Source organism: Chelonoidis abingdonii, chromosome 3, assembly GCF_003597395.2.
Source record: "Chelonoidis abingdonii isolate Lonesome George chromosome 3, CheloAbing_2.0, whole genome shotgun sequence".
NCBI lineage: Eukaryota > Metazoa > Chordata > Testudines > Testudinidae > Chelonoidis > Chelonoidis abingdonii.
In genome coordinates this window covers 212,831,873-212,847,626 of record NC_133771.1, presented here as the reverse complement: position 1 = coordinate 212,847,626, position 15,754 = coordinate 212,831,873, and the positions used below count along the sequence as shown (strand labels likewise).

Genomic DNA, 15,754 nt, shown 5'->3' with positions numbered 1-15,754 from the left:
TCCCACACCTTTAGCATTCCCTTGCAGGGAGGGGACCGGGCCATTAGTTGCCAGGAGACAGAGTGTTGGCCAGAAACTGAGGCACCCTTACAGTATTTAGAGGAAACATTAAGAACAGTTTCTTTGTCACACCAGCTGAAGTAGATAAATAGTGACTTGTCAAGTTCAGGTAGGAGTTGTGCTTTTCTCTGGCAGGCAGACTCCCTGGTCCATCTTAGGTCAATCTGGATGGCTGGATTGGAGGCAAATTTCTCTTGTTGTAGTAAGTTTTCTCCTCTTTCCTGGAAGCAGGATCCATTCTTAAACCTACAAGACATCATGGCCTCAGGTTCATTGGATATGACAACCATTAGACTGATAGCTTGAGAGAAGGAAGTAAAGGAAGGCAAAGAAAAGGAAAGACAGAATCGATACAGATCCCAACTATGGGTTATTCCTGATTTATATTCTCGTAGGCAGTGGTCCATAGCAGTCTTTTTTTCCAGAGATTTTCAGTATTCTTGTTACCCAAGCAATCTTACCTCATAAACAATGCAGCTTTGATTAATCTTAGAACCTATTGACAAAAGACCAGTTCTCAAAACGAAGTGCACTAGAGTCTCCTTAGCATAGTTTCAGATAAGTGATTTTAGTTCTTTTCCAGAGTGCCAGGGAATAGTTCATAGGCCTTAAATATCTTAGGCCATTTATATACTAGTGGCTTTTGTTGGCACAGCTAAGTCAGTTATGTCACGTGTCATCACATCCCTGACTAACATATCTATGACTGCAAAAGTTTGTACTATAGACCTGGCCCTAGTCTTTCTCCTGTAGACAGAGAAGATCTCTCAGTTCCATTGTCCCAACATACTCTATAATCAGAAGTGTAAGAATCTTTATGACTATTTTATTTTTAAAAGTTAGAGTCACTGGATAAATCTGATCATCATAAAAATGTTTAAATTCTTGCATAATTCCAATCTGAAAGGGAAATTAAAGAAGGCACGTTTACAACTGCATTTTAATAATTACCTCAGATATGCGACAGATTACATTTATACTGCAAATAATTCATATTTGATTAGAATTAATGTTGAGACAGATAAGAATTCTTTGAGCCTTGTCTCTCTAAACTTTAGATGTAAGACAGACAGTATGCTGGGATTAGGTTAACAGTCCAGCAAGGACAATCATCGTGTGAAATCATGGTTATTAGGCCAGAAGAAAGAGCAGAAGGCCCTTGGAGTGAAGGATACCTTTTTGGGTAATAGAGTGAGAGAATCAACAGAGAAACAGTTACAACGTAGAAACTCCTACAAAGAAACTTCAACTTATGAAGGGGCTTGTCTACAAAACATTTAGTGTGCGGCAGTTGGGGTGTCAGTGTGCCCTACACTAGCGTGCTGTGTAGTATGTCCCTGTGGACCCTGTCGCTGTGCGCTAACTATTCCCTAGTGTGCTTTCATCTCCTCCCATTTCAAATTGGGGTATATCAAAGCGCAGTAGGGAACGGTTATCATGTGGCAGCAGGGTCTGTACTCACCCTTAGTGCCTGGGAGGCTAGTGTAGGGTATATTTGCACCCCAGCTTGCTGCAAACTCATTGTTTGTGTAGGCAAGCCCAAAGATGTTCTGAAAAATAGGAACCTAGACTGTTTTTCCAGCATAGTGATTACAATGGTTAATGCCTTACATTAGGGAGAAACTAAAATCTCCCTCTTTAGAGATACTATAAGACAGTACATTTGGGGAAGGAAGGTTCAGGTCTGAAAAGACAGCCACATGAAAGGATCCTGAAAAGTGTAACAGAGCTGTGCGTCAGGGAGGGAGGGGGCCATGACACAAGACATCTGAAAGAAGATGTGCCTCTCATGCCACATGTTGAAAGGGTCAGAAGGGAAAAAAGATACACACTCTGGAAATATATGGTGTATATAAGGGCTAGTCATTTTAGAAAAGGAACTAAGGGGGTGGGTATTATAGAGATCTATAAAATTATGAATGATGTGGAAAAAGTGAATAGAGAACTGTTATTTACCATTTCATGCAATACAAAACTAGGAGCGCTCGATTAATGTACAGGCATCAGGTTTAATACAACAAGAGCAAGTACTTTATCACAAAATACACAGCTAAACTGTGGAACTCATTGCGATGGCATGTTGTGATGCCGAAAGTGTAACTTGGGTTCAGAAGGAACCGGATAAGTTCATGGAGGATAGGTCCATCAATGGCTATTAGCCAAGATGGTCAGAAATGCAACCTCAGAACGACCTAAAACTGACTACCAGAAGCCAGGACTGAAAGACAGGTGGATCATGTCATAATTGCCCTGCTTTGCATACTCCCCTAAAGGTTTGGTACAAGGCAAGATAGGATACTGGGCAAGATAGATCATGGTCTGACCCAGTATGGCAGCTGTTATATTCTTATGAGTCTTGAATTGTTTTGAGTTAAAGTCACTGCATTATAACCTTGAGGGAAGACAATCTTCTAATCTTCTGGCAGCGATATTTGGGTAGATAACAGTTCCTAGCCTGGAACACTCTACTGAGGCAGCTACCTAAGAAATACCGCCACCCTGTAGCTTATGAGGAAGGCTAGCCCAGTGCTCAGGTACTGGTCTCAGACTTCAGAGACCTCTGTTCAGTTCTCTGCTCTGCTCTGGGTTTCCTGTGTGACCCTGGGTGGGTCACTTAGTCTGTCTGTGCCTGAGCCCCATTTCCCCTCTCCCCCCCCTCCAGTGTTAACATAGAGGTATTAGTACTTTCCTACTTCACAGGAGTGTTGTGATTATTACAGGTGGATACTACAGTAATGGGAGCATATGAGTATGATGAATTATAAGGAAAGTGAGCCGATGGTGAGGAGTGGCAGGAATAAGAGACCTAAGGTTGAATTTACAGATGAGATGATGTTGTCCTCTATCTTTTTGTTCTTATTTAACACACACAGAACCACACTCCAAACTCCCTCAGATGCTGCTGTGACAAAGGACAGAGAGAGAGAGAACATGTTGTTCGCAGCTTATTCCTTTCAGTACCAAACATACATGCCTGCAGTTTCCCAGTGATGAACTCTTTTGGGAAACATCTGCCTTCCCTCCCCAAGAACATTTGTCTTTAAAGGGAATGTATTTTCAATTCTTTTAGCATTTAATATTTTAAAACTAAGATTTTCAATGTCCGGTGAAAGAGGTTTGCGGCAAAGTTGCAGTCCATCTATATTCTCAGAGCATTCTTTCCTTGGTTACTATATTTTTTCTTTGATTCAGGCATTGCTTCTATAAAATGACATGCTTTATTTCAAGCATGTGTACTCCTGTTTTTTTTGCGGATACAGACTAACACGGCTGCTACTCTGAAACTTGGGGAAAAGAAACACTCATGCACTAAATGGACAGATGATAATGTTGGTATTATTGGTATAAGAAGAATCCTTTTACCCCCAAAAATCTCACACTTATACCAAAGTGGGAAAAGAGAAGGAAAGAAGAGTTCACACGAAAGTTTCAGAACCAAGATTCAAGAGTATGTTGAGAATGGCAGATAGCTAACCATTTTCTATTGGTTTGATGTGAATAAAGTTGTAATAAAATGAAAAAAAGATGACTTGGGATATGTCTTTGTTCCAAAAAACGAGTTCTTAATTCAGATTAGCTAACTCAGGTTAAAATAGCAGTGAAGACACAGCAGCTGGGTTTTTAAGTCAGGTTAGCAGCTTGAGTTAAAGCCTGTAGGGGAGCCTGAGTTGAACTAGAGCTGCTAATCTGAGTTGAAAGCAGAGTTGCCTTGTCTTCACTGTTGTTTTAACCCAAGTTAAGAATGCACACTTCTTTTGTAGTGAAGACATACCCTAAGGATATGTCTACAATGCAGTTAGACACCCCGCGGCTGGCTCGGGTCGGGTCCACGGGGCTGTTTAATTGCAGTGTAGACATTCAGGCTCAGGCTGCAGCCTGAGGTCTGGGACCCTCCCACCTCACAAGGTCATAGAGCCTGAGCTCCAACCTGAGCCCAAACATCTGCACCACAGTTAAACAGCCCCTTCGCCTGAATCAGCTGGCATAGGCCAGCGATGGGTTTTTAATTGCAGTATAGACATACCCTTAGATACCTAAACATCAGGTGAAAAATACTGCAACCCTGGAACTACTGGTTTGCAGAACCAGAGTTAGACAGTCAAGGATCCTAGGCACTTCCCTAAATGAGGCCCCCTCATGGCTCTGGCCTTCCTTGGAACGGGGCAGGAGCAATCCAATAAACTATGTGAAGGGGAGCCCTCCACCACTTCTCTTCAGGTAGGCCTGGCCCTTCTCTCACCAGCTGTCCCTGTGTTGGCAGGTTGAGTTTCATCCCAGAGTTGGGGAGAACTCATTTGCTACCCACCAAAGCAGGGACTGCTTTGCCAACACCACCTCAGCAGAGCCATGATCAAGTAACTGCTGTGAGGGTGTTGTCAGGGCTGCCCACAGAGCAACAGGTGTCAGAGTTAACCCTTTAGACAGCTGAACTATTGTTTCAGTCTTCCCGCAGACTCAGGCAGGTATTGCTGCATCAGTTACACTCAGATTAAGTCTGAAAGCTTTTCTTGCGAAAAGAGAGATTTTTCAACTTGGTCAAAACTTCCCCATTTTGTACTGTGTTGTCTGATTGTCCATCTTCTGCTTCCTTTACCCTCCCACCCATAAGATACTAGTGATAAAGCAATTTCCAGCTTTGCCAAACACCCCTCATCCCATGTTCAAAAATCATGAGTCAGGCCTCAAAAAATCTTGAGATTTGCTTAAAAATCAGAATATTTTTAAAATAAAAAATTTGGGGGTTCTCTTCATTTGTTTTTCTGGACTTTGAGCCTTTAGGGTTCACATTTTCCAGGTTTTCTTAGCATCAGTGAGGGCTAGAAATTTTTTTTGAAATGAAAGATTTGATTCCTATCTAATAACATGACTCCAAGAGTTGGGGCCTTCAGAAAAAAACACCAAATATTGCAAGACTCATGATAAAAATTTTGATAGTTGGCAGCACTGAATTCTTGTGTGTATACCATTTATCAAACTCTTTGAGATGACATGCACTATGTTCATCTAAAATGTAGTTGTTGAAGATACTATTAAAAGGGTGCTATCAACTTGAAAGCTACATTTTCCACTGAATAACATGCATCCGTTTTTACAATAACACCTAAAATTATTGGACTGGAGGGAGATTACAGAGAAAACAGTATCTTCCAGTTTATTTATTTTGTGCATTTAACATCCCTTCCAGTCAGTTTCACTGTTCTGGTGTTGGTCAGTTGCACTTCCTGTCTCATATTTTAGCGGGATGAAATCATCCTCATGAACTAGGAGAGCTCACATGTATGTTCTTCCACAGCAAATGCGAGAGGGTGTTAGCAGAAAAGCTGAAACTGAGGCAGCAGGCAGGCATATAGACAGGAATGGGACAGGGCATATTTATTGGTATTGCTTTCAGGACTGCCCTCTCTCCCCAGATAAAAAGAGCCTTATAAATATCATCAGAGAAGAAAAATCTTTTTTTTAATTTTTTTAAAAAAAATCTACATGCAGTTTAAAGGGTGCTCTATCAGAAACTTGAATTATTTTAAACTGACTTCTTTTAATTTTTCAGGGATCACAAACCATTCGTTAGAAGTATAATTTTCCTTTTTATTACAAACTGATTGTTCTAATCCCCTTTTAGACATAATGCAACAGAAATATAAAGTCCAAGATCCATGCACAAAAAGCATGTGCAATTGCACGATACAGCTATCATAATTTTGCACACAAGTCAAGTATTTGCTTATGCAGATGATCACAGAATCATCTGAATCATCAATTGTTCATGCAAATACCTTGCTTGTGCATGCGGTTGTACGAATTGTATGCACATCCACCCATACAATTGTACATGCATTTTTGCATGCACAAGTGGGCTTCTACATTATAAAAATGTAGTCCAAAGAGCTTAACATTATATATTCACTTGCTGATTTTTAACTTGACCAGCAAGTAAAAGCTATTTAAATCTTCATGAAACTTCAGAGTTTACAGCTGTTGGAAATTATACAGCCACTAATTGACTGACAATAATGGAGCACTAGAATGTCTATAATTTCATAGTAATGTGCAAGTAATATGTCATTAAGTTGGGTGGAAATGATTGTGTGCTCAAATTTTTTCTCCACATTTCAACCAACATTGGAGAGAAGTGTTGGGCTCGTCCCATTTACACCTCACCAGATAACCGCACTAATGAGAACTTTAAAAAATATCATTATTTTCCATTATCATTATGAATATCTCAGTTACTTTCTGAATGTTTTGTTTGCTTTAAGATGCACAACTAGTGTTCTTGCACAATTAAATGGGTGTATCCAATGTCTTTGAGCCTCATAACAGAGCAGTAGATGTGCTGTTCCTTTATTTATATGATTTTGTGTTTTTTCCCTTTAGATTAAAATATGTAAAGGTCTCATTACGGTAATTGAGAAAGGTAAGAGTGACACCTCGAGCAGGCTACAGCACTGGCATCACACTAGATTTACTAACCAGCTTCCTTCTGTTGCTAATATAAAGCTGAAACAACTCTTGGTTTGTGGGGTCTCTCTCGCACTGCAGTCCCACCTCATCTTCAGGCCGGGTCTCTTTTTCTTCTCTGCAAAACATGAGTTCCAAGCTCTGCGCTGGAAAAGAGCGGCCCTGACTATGCCCACCTCCGAGTAGCAGCTCTAAGAGCACGGCTGCCTGCCCTGTTAGCATCCCCCTGCATGTCTGAGAAGCACATACTTTTTTTTCTTTCTTTCTTCTGCTCCTGTTTGCTGCAGGCGGAATCTGACACCAACACCTGCCATAGTGGAAAATGTCTTTGTTGCTTTGCACTTTTGTTTGAATTGCTGCAGGGGAGCCAATGGGAGTTAAGTCCATTTACTTTTTTGTTGGCTAAGCACCATGGAATAGGATCTTGAGATGGGGCCGATAAGGAGCAGCACGTGCTGTGCTGGCCCTTTGAGTTAGCTCAGCTTAATAAGGGCCTCCCTTTCTGGGGAGGGCAGATTGCTGAACTTGGGCCTCTGAATGGAACAGCTGGGGGAGGAAAAGAAAACAAAAGAGGGGAAACACAGAGTGCCCTGAACCTGGCGATTGGGGGTGCGGTTTAGGACCCAGAGAGCAGGCCGGCGGGCCACACGCCAGGTGTGACCTTTGCAGGCTCCTTGGTTCTGTTTGTTTGTCTGGGCAATTTCCAATGCACTGATCGAATGGAAGGAAGCAGCCTGACAGCAGCATGCTGGCTGGATACGCTCAGTGGTAGGCTGGGCTTAGGCAAAGAGGGCTTGAAGCACTAAATTAACTCTTTGAATCCTGATTCACAGATGGATGCAACCCAAGAGCCTTTAAATAATAACCTGTCAAACTAGAAGCTCAGTGGATTGATGAACGGTTATTTATAACCGACATTGTATCATCTAAAAAGTGCTCCATGCTTATAAATGATTGATTGTTTTACATTACCTGAAATGAGGATTTTAGGCTTAGAGTATCTTTTGGTAGGTGTTTGTGTTTGAATTGTGTATTTGAGGGGGCGAAAATGGAGCCATCTGTGAATCAGAATCTCAGACGCTAATGTTCATTAATTAGTGATGGACTTTTTTACCAGGCCATTTTTATAATTGCTTTGATGAGTTAGAACTTTTGTGCTGCCTATTTCCCCCTCAAAAATTTAGAATATAAATTTAGATAAACCTCCTTTGGGTTGTTGGAAAATCTTGAAATCTCATTGTAACCTTTACATTAATGTATTGTTTATTTTTACAAATGTGGGTATTGTCCTGTTTCCTTTCACTAAACTGATGCATGGTTAAGTGGGCTAGAGTGTGTTATCTGAATAAAGTTCCAAGCTTCCACTGCGAGAGAAGGCCAAGTAATTTGAGTTTGTGCCAGACAGCTTGCAAGTGGAATTATAATATTTGTATGAAAGCCTTTATCTTTTGTGGTTATTACTTGCTCATTCTGCAGCTGCTGTCTACCTATCAATCAAGACGGTTTAGAGGGAGCTTCAAGGTTGATTGCATAGTTAAGGACTTGCCAGAAGAAAGTTTTGACTGATGGAATGTACAAACTCTAAAGGCTAAAGGAATGTTGTGGATGATTCTAAATGCTTAGGTGTGGCTATGCCTTCTTACACACTGTTTGAACTGCATTGCTTTTCATATGCGCCAGAGCTGTATTATTGAGAGCTTGCATGAATATTGCTTGAGCTTGTCCGTTTGGTGAAAATTGTATTATTTTGACCATCTGCCATTCTGCTTAGCTGCAGGAATGTAAAATACAGCACCACCCTCCCTCCTCCCTGCACTTTCTTTCTTAGGGAAAACACAGCAGTTTTCCAGTTCTAAGCCAAAACTAATAGGTCCACATTTTTCACAGAAAATGTCTTTGCATATTAAATCACATTTTTCACTTATTTGGAAGTGCTTTTTTTCTGCTCGAAACAGTTGACTTAAAATATGAAACTGGTAAGTAAAAAGTATAATTTGAAATGTGAGTATCAAGTTTGCATTTCCAGACTCTGCTTCTGAGAAGAAGATTAATACAGGCATCTAGCTCACAGTGGTGCAGCTGAATTTCTAGAAGCACTCAGATGACAACCCAGGATTGCTTGCAGCTACACCGCTGGGAGTTGCTTTTGTGTAATTGATTTGTGAGAATCTGTTTGCTAAACTTATAATTTTATGAAATATACTTTCTGTAAAATATCTTAAACCCTTCAGGGAGGAACTAAAGCCGTGGAGTCATGTTAGAATGCCAGCTGCAGTCATTAGAATGGGTCCTGTCTGTCAGGCATCAGGAAAGAATGATTCAAATGAAAATGCTTTAGTTTAGAAACTTACTGGGCTAGGTTCACCAGTGCACTGAGGCTGCTTTCCACTGCTCCAGCAAAACAAAACACCCATTAGGTTGGCTTTACAGCTCCTTTACGCATCCATAGCATGCAAAGGAGTCTGGCTCATTGGTTTTATGGTCACTACAAGAAGGGATGGGATGAGCTAGTTTAGTGGCCCTAAGTATCAGGTTTAAAATACCTAGAACCACATGTTCAAATCTCTTAGCAGACTCAACTTAGTCCTTTGTCCTTCCAAGGTAAATGGAATATCATGCAGTTTACTACATGAAGCTCTTTCAGTTAAGATCTTACACATTGATGTCCTTTCTTCTTTTCTTGGATATGAAAGATTTCCTGACAGTTTTCATAAGGGCACGGTTTACCCCATGGTTTCTGGGCCAATTATTTCCCTGCTCTGCTGTTGTATAGCGTAATATTCAACCAATTGGTTGCCAGCTCCACTGCAGATGTAATTCAGTAGCGGATGCATTTCAGTGGTGGTGTTTGAGCACAGTATCTGCAACGTTTTGCGATCATTCAGGATGCAAGGTGCTATAAACATGTAAAACATTATCTTGACGGTAAATTAAATCCGGGTACAGGAGCAGTCTGAAAATCTAGTATGTAGAGAAATGAGAGATGGGCTTACGCTTCAAAGTGTAGCTCTAGGTCTGAAGTTTGTGGATGCTCAGCTGTTTATAGACATAGAGGCTAACTGTGAAATTTAGATCTAGGTTTGAGTTTGGATTCTGAATCTTCCTCCTCCATCTCCAGAGGTTTGGAGGTGTTTGGATAAGGAGCTTTGCTTCAGTCCCATCTCTAATAAAAATATTTGTGTTGAGGATTTACAGGGAGAACTATACATTGTTTAAAAATATTGTACCAGGAGAGAGCTGATGAAATGGCATTCACGCTTACAGAAATATCCTGGGACAAGTCAAAACGACAGTAGCAACAACAGAACTGTGTTGCAGCATGCATTTTTGTATTCCTCAGAGCATGATTATAATTGCACTGGAGAAAGACGAGTTGCACACGTGCTTTAATATTATTCATTTACTTTTGAGTTTAATAGCTGTGTCCTCATCTGTTCTCATTCAGACAAACTATTTAGTCCTGACCTCTAGTTGTAATCACCTTTTGGGAATAAATGAGTTGTAACTTAAATGTGTAAAATAACAATGTGTAAATACATGTGGCCTATATAGTAGCCAACAGGAATTTGCTAAGCTTAATATGAAGTTCTTAATGTCCCTGTCAGCAGGTATATGGGATCTTGGGGAGCAATTACCACACAGGTGGGGTGCCAGTTAATTTCTTTATTAAAGGAAAAAGGAAGTGGTGGGAATTTAACAATAAAATACGAAGGGATGGTGTGTATAGGGTGTTTGCAATAGACAGTGATGGGGGGGGTTCTTATTGAACAGTGTAGGGAGTTCTAACAGTGGGGTACAGTAAGTGGGGTTCAGCACAATGGGATACAGTACAGTCAATAAGCAACTTAACTTTATATAGGAACAATTCTAGATACAGTGTGAAATGCAAAACGTACCAAAAAGAAATGCAAAATAAAATGGTAGCTTCTATATAAAATGGTTAACAATCTTAGATAGAATGTATTAAGTGGTTGGTGGCCTTATATACAATGTAACACAATGGTATTAATGTAAATACAAAGTATATCAGCAATATGGGTGATAAGTGAAATTATGCAATGTAGAAAATTACTGACTTAATTTGTGAGGCTGTGATAGCAAGAGTGTACCTAAAAGCTGGGTTAAGGAACAGGAGGGGGGGGGGGGAATGATTAGTGGCAACTGATGAGAGGAGAGTGCGGCTGGAAGCAGCGAGACACTTTGAAGCCCTGCAAGGTAAGGACAACGGGCTAGAGAGAGATGTTAAGCACACAGGGGGGGAGATATGAGCGGGGGAAAAACAGACAAAGTTATACAGGGGGAGAAACAGCAAGGGGTTTGGGAAGTTCGGTGGCAGCAAGGAGTTGTAACAGAGAGACACGGAGAAGCACACGGGGGGGGGATTGGAGCGGGGGAAAAACAGACAAAGTTATACAGAGGGAGAAGCAGCAAAAACCTTATCTATCTTAACCAACAACTAGGCAAAACAACAAATATCACAATTCTAAGCAAAACTATAACAAGCAACTATACGGAGCAACAGAACAGCAAACTATAACAAGGCAGGTGAAACTTACAAGCTTTACAATCTATAGGGAGCAACAAAGAACAAGGCAGGTGAAACTTACAAGCTCTATAATCTTAACAAACTATAACTTATTAAACTAAAAAACAAAACCTATGGTGCACCTCAGGCTATGGGGAAGTTACAGAGGGCAGAGTGGTATGTGCCCAGGGATGGTGGCTGCAGCAGTGGATACAGCTGCAAGCAGAGAGCCCCAAGGCAAAGCCCACAGGAGCAGAGCTTAGCAGCGGCACAAACTTATTTTTAGCAGCAAAGTGCCGCGGAGTTTAGGAGAGGTTTTAAGACACAGACCAAGGTTTAGCTTGAGTCTGTGTGCTGGGGAGACAGAGCCAGCAGCTAAAATAATAAAATAAAAGTATAGAGAGTTTCACAGAGGGATTCTTACCAGCCCCAAAGGAAGCAGCAGAGGCAAAAGCAGCAAGAACATCAGAAGGCTAGGTACGGTCTCAATAATCAGGAGATCTCTCAGGCAGCAATTCGTTCTTCGTGGGGGGGGGTTTTAAACACGGGGTACTCAAAAATAAAACGAGAGCAGGGAAAGGACCCCCCAGAACCCCTGGCTGATCAGACCAGGCAGCAATGCAGGAACCTTTCTGAGGTCTGATCAGAAAATGTCTGGTTTTAAGGGCAAACTTAGGCAGTCTCCCACCAGTACTTCTGATTGGCTCAGAGGCAGGGGAAAGAGAGGGAAAAAAAAAAGAAGAGGCAGGTGAGCACAGAGACATGTCTGGGCAGAGTCCTGTGCAGTAGGTGACTCAAAAGCACATGAGGCCTATGACTCATGCCCAGGACCTTAAAAACACAATAGGCCTTGCAGCTGGACATTGTCTACCCTACACCGAGCCCAGGTTTAACAAGGTGATAACAGGACTAACCCTTTGAACAGGGCAGTGGTCCCACTTAGCACAAGTGGCCATCCCTTTGAGAAGGGCAATGGCTTTTGGTAAGACAACTTTAAGGGGCCCTCCCTTTGAGAAGGGCAGTGGCCCTGGTAAACAACTTAACAGCCAGGGAGGGGAGGCCACAGGAGAACAAAACAAATTGGAGTATGGGGACAGCTGTAAGAAACAAAATGGAATAGGGGGATAGCTGTAACAAGACACTTAAATACAACAGAAATGATGGTGATTTCGTTTCCTGCTTCCTTAGTGGAATTGTTTAAAAAATGTTGCTTTTTTTCTCTTCAGCGTTAGCAGTTAGGGCACCTTACTGTTGTATGATCAGAAATATTAATACTAAGGAAACTAATTTTCAGTCTTTAGAAACACAGAAATTAAATACTGCAAAGCCATTCAGTGAAACACAAAACAAAGACTAGCACCTTTAATAATACATGTGCAAGAGGGAGATTTAGAGCTATATTGTATCTTTTAAGCACCAACCTAGGGTAGACCCCAGAGACGCTGTGACCCAGAAACACTCCTCTGAATCTCTCACAATTCCTTCCCTGCTTCCTTCTTGCTTCAGGGGGCAGCAGTAAATTATAACACCCTCTGCACCAGCTCAGCTGAACTGGCCAACACATTGAGAGAGGAGGTTCGTACTCCCCTGCCTGGGCACTTAGTCCACAACCTAGCCCGTTGATACCTTCTCTGGAAACAGCCAATACTGGCCTCCTTACCATGTAGGAGAAGCTCATTCATCTTAACCTTTAGCCAACTGGGCCAACCCTTGAGCCAACTACATTCCTAGAGCAACTCTGGTCAATTCAGTGGAGTCATACGGGATGGGTTTTGGTTTTGGTTTTGTATTTTAGGAAGCACTTTTGTCATTGGACGCATTCTGTTGTTCTAGTAATACTTTATTTTCTTGCCCACTTGCTTTTCAGGCTGTCTCACTATGAGTGCGAGTGCTGATCTTACTGTAACCACTGGAATAGAGTTAGCAGAGCAGACCTCTCCAACACTACCCCATGCTACCAAAAACAAAGCCTCTGGGAAACTTCGTCGCTCTGCCAGTGCTCTCAGCAAATCTTCAAATTAAAGCACTTTGGAAGGGGAAGCCCATTCAAGGGAATTTGAAAAACAAAATCAGAATAAAATCATTTACTGTATCAATGGAACATTGCTACATGCTTTGGATGAGCACATAAGGAAGTAGCTTCCCTTATGTTGCAAAACTTAAACTATTGATGGACAGCTATCACTTGATTTACCCATCATGCATTACACTTGATTATTGTTGTCACCGAAATAACTGTGTCAAATCTGGATCTTTTTCAATGTGTGAGGCAATGTGGGGTAATTCACTTATTTTCCCTTAAAATCTGTAGATGCAAGTACAGCTATCACAGGAAGAGGATGCAAAGCAAGTACTGAAACCAGTTATTTAATTTACATTCATTGTGTTGACCATTTAATATTCCAATTATAGTTTAACACTTGTGTGTATATTAGCAAATTTTGTCTAAATGGAAAACAAGTTTTCATTTAATTAAACATATGATGGACTTTTTTTCTTAAGTGTGGGTGAATGACTTGGGTGCTTTTCAGTATGTCATCAAATGTTCCCTTCCTTTTCTGTTTTGAATTGATACCCCAGTACAGTTTTTGTGCATAAAAACCATAAGTATCAAATAGCTGGTTTAGGTAATTTATTTGTAATTTAGGAAAGTGCTGCCAATTGCATAAATCACCAAGACCAGGATTAAAATCACTTAGCTCAATCTTGCCCTTTTATTCAGAGGTGCATGTCTCCATACATTTAGTAAAATCCTGACATTCAGCTTGCGCTGACCCTTGCAGGATTGGGCCCTTTGTGGGATGCTGCATATTAACATACCCAGAGAGTAGACTTAAGACCCCTGCATTCTCTCTCTTAGTGTTTGTTATAACCATCACATGCCAGTGCTGCTAAACGTAAGGGTTTGCAGTTTTGGCATTATTGGTATCTATTAACAAAGATTCATACTTATACCATAAAATGTAATACAGGTTAGATGTTAACATGTACAATTTGGTTCAGACCATTTAATTTATATCTGTCCATTTATTTTTTGATACAAATCTTCTTTTGCAGCACTATCTTTGGACATAGGGTCATTCTGTCATATAAAATGCTGCATGTGATTAATGCATAATGTGAGCTAATGCATAATGTGAGCTTTTTTCTGTTTGTGTGGGAAAATAAAATGACCAGTGATTTTCATTTATGAAAGCGAATATTGCACATTTTCAGTAACTGCTTTTCACCCAGATTTGTATAACTGGGAGCCAGTACATATCCTGGGTAGCTACACTGACATAGTACATCAACATGGCAATAATCTGCAAATTAAAGTATCCCTAATTAGTCTTAGATATTGTAATAACCTTCTAAGGACACATTACATTGTGTTCTTTTGGTGATCTGCATATTGTGCAAATGTTTTGGATATAAGAAAACCTCAGTACAATTTCAGTGAATAGTGGGTTTGAGGAGTTAAGAGAACTTTTTTGTACTTTTAGAAAATTAATATTACCATAAAAGCAAGGAAAATAAGATACTGTAACCACTTAAACACTTAATAGAAGGTAGGGAATTCAGATTTAAGGCTGAAATTCTGTCCTCCATTATGACTCTATATTGCAAAGGTCTCTAAACAGAGGTTGATTTTCCATATAATAATGCTGTAATACCTAGGAACAACAGGGTATGAAATGGGTGGAGTTTCAAAACTGAATTTCCTGACCCTTTTTTGGTTTGGTGGAGGGACAGGGGGTAGTTGTCAGACACCTAATGTTACCATAAGTTTGTTTTTTGACATTTTGGCTACTAGTGTTAGTATATATGCCTGCTTTTTGTATCATACCCCTGTAACCTTCCTGATCTTCCTCAGGTCTAGTTAACATAGTCTCTGTTTGTTTGTGTTTGTTAAGCTGGATGCACACCTGAAAAACTTAATGTGACGTCTTAGCTGAACTGAAGGGGAGCTACTTTAAGTGAAGCTAAATGCACCATTGGGTAGCCATTATTATTTGGGCTTTTTGTTGTTGCGCTCAGTTTCTGTGTATACATTAAGTGAATGTTTATTTTCACATTGACACTGATCTGTGCTTATTCTCTGTAAATAATTAATGCTATTTGATAAATCTTTACAGTAATATTAAGTTATAGCTTGGCATTTTGTTATTGACTTTATGTATTAGTTTATTTGGTTCTAGTGGCAACCAATTTTTCAGGAAAAATTAAAATGGGATACACTCATTATCCAGAGCAGAAACTAGAAATCGTTGTTTGTGATGTTAGTACATAGTCTACACTAGCTAGCATGTACAGGTAAATGCAGCCAGCCTCCTGACAGAGGGCATAATTGAATTGCTGACATTTCAGACTGCCATTTGACTTTGGGTTCAAACCTTGTTCTTTGCATCTTCCTGATTGTGTGTCTATAAAGTAAGTTAGAAAAAAATGTGTATTGCATTATCTAATGTGTTTTCATTTTAATCATTGTTGGTTTAGGAGGCCATGACTGTGCTTAGTTACCCAGTAAAATGTGTGTCAAATACACATCACGTGGAGTAGCTCAAAGAGCATTTTTCTGAATGAGACAAAATCTTTCCTTCTAAAATGACACCAATCTCAAATGCAGGGAAGAATGAAATGCGGAATTATTATTTCCCTGTTATATAAATAACTTTTCTTTTTTAAAAAAAGGAAAATTAGAATCCAAGGGTTTTGGTAGTATAAAAC

The 15,754-nt window shown here is 40.3% G+C and overlaps 1 protein-coding gene across 5 annotated transcripts in view; it reads left to right on the top strand.

Moving 5' to 3' along the window:
• RALGAPA2 (Ral GTPase activating protein catalytic subunit alpha 2) overlaps positions 1-15,171 on the top strand; it is a 327,987-nt gene extending 312,816 nt beyond the window's left edge. For 4 of the 5 annotated variants that reach the window (XM_075064510.1, XM_075064509.1, XM_032790845.2 and 1 more), the window contains 2 exons: positions 6,436-6,475; positions 12,912-12,959. In XM_075064510.1, the coding sequence (XP_074920611.1) occupies positions 6,436-6,440 (5 nt within the window). In that variant the 3' untranslated portion in view covers positions 6,441-6,475; positions 12,912-12,959. Of the gene's footprint in view, positions 1-6,435; positions 6,476-12,911 lie in introns of all 5 variants that reach the window. The other variant, XM_075064508.1, reaches the window with a different exon arrangement.
• Positions 15,172-15,754: the final 583 nt, after the last annotated feature.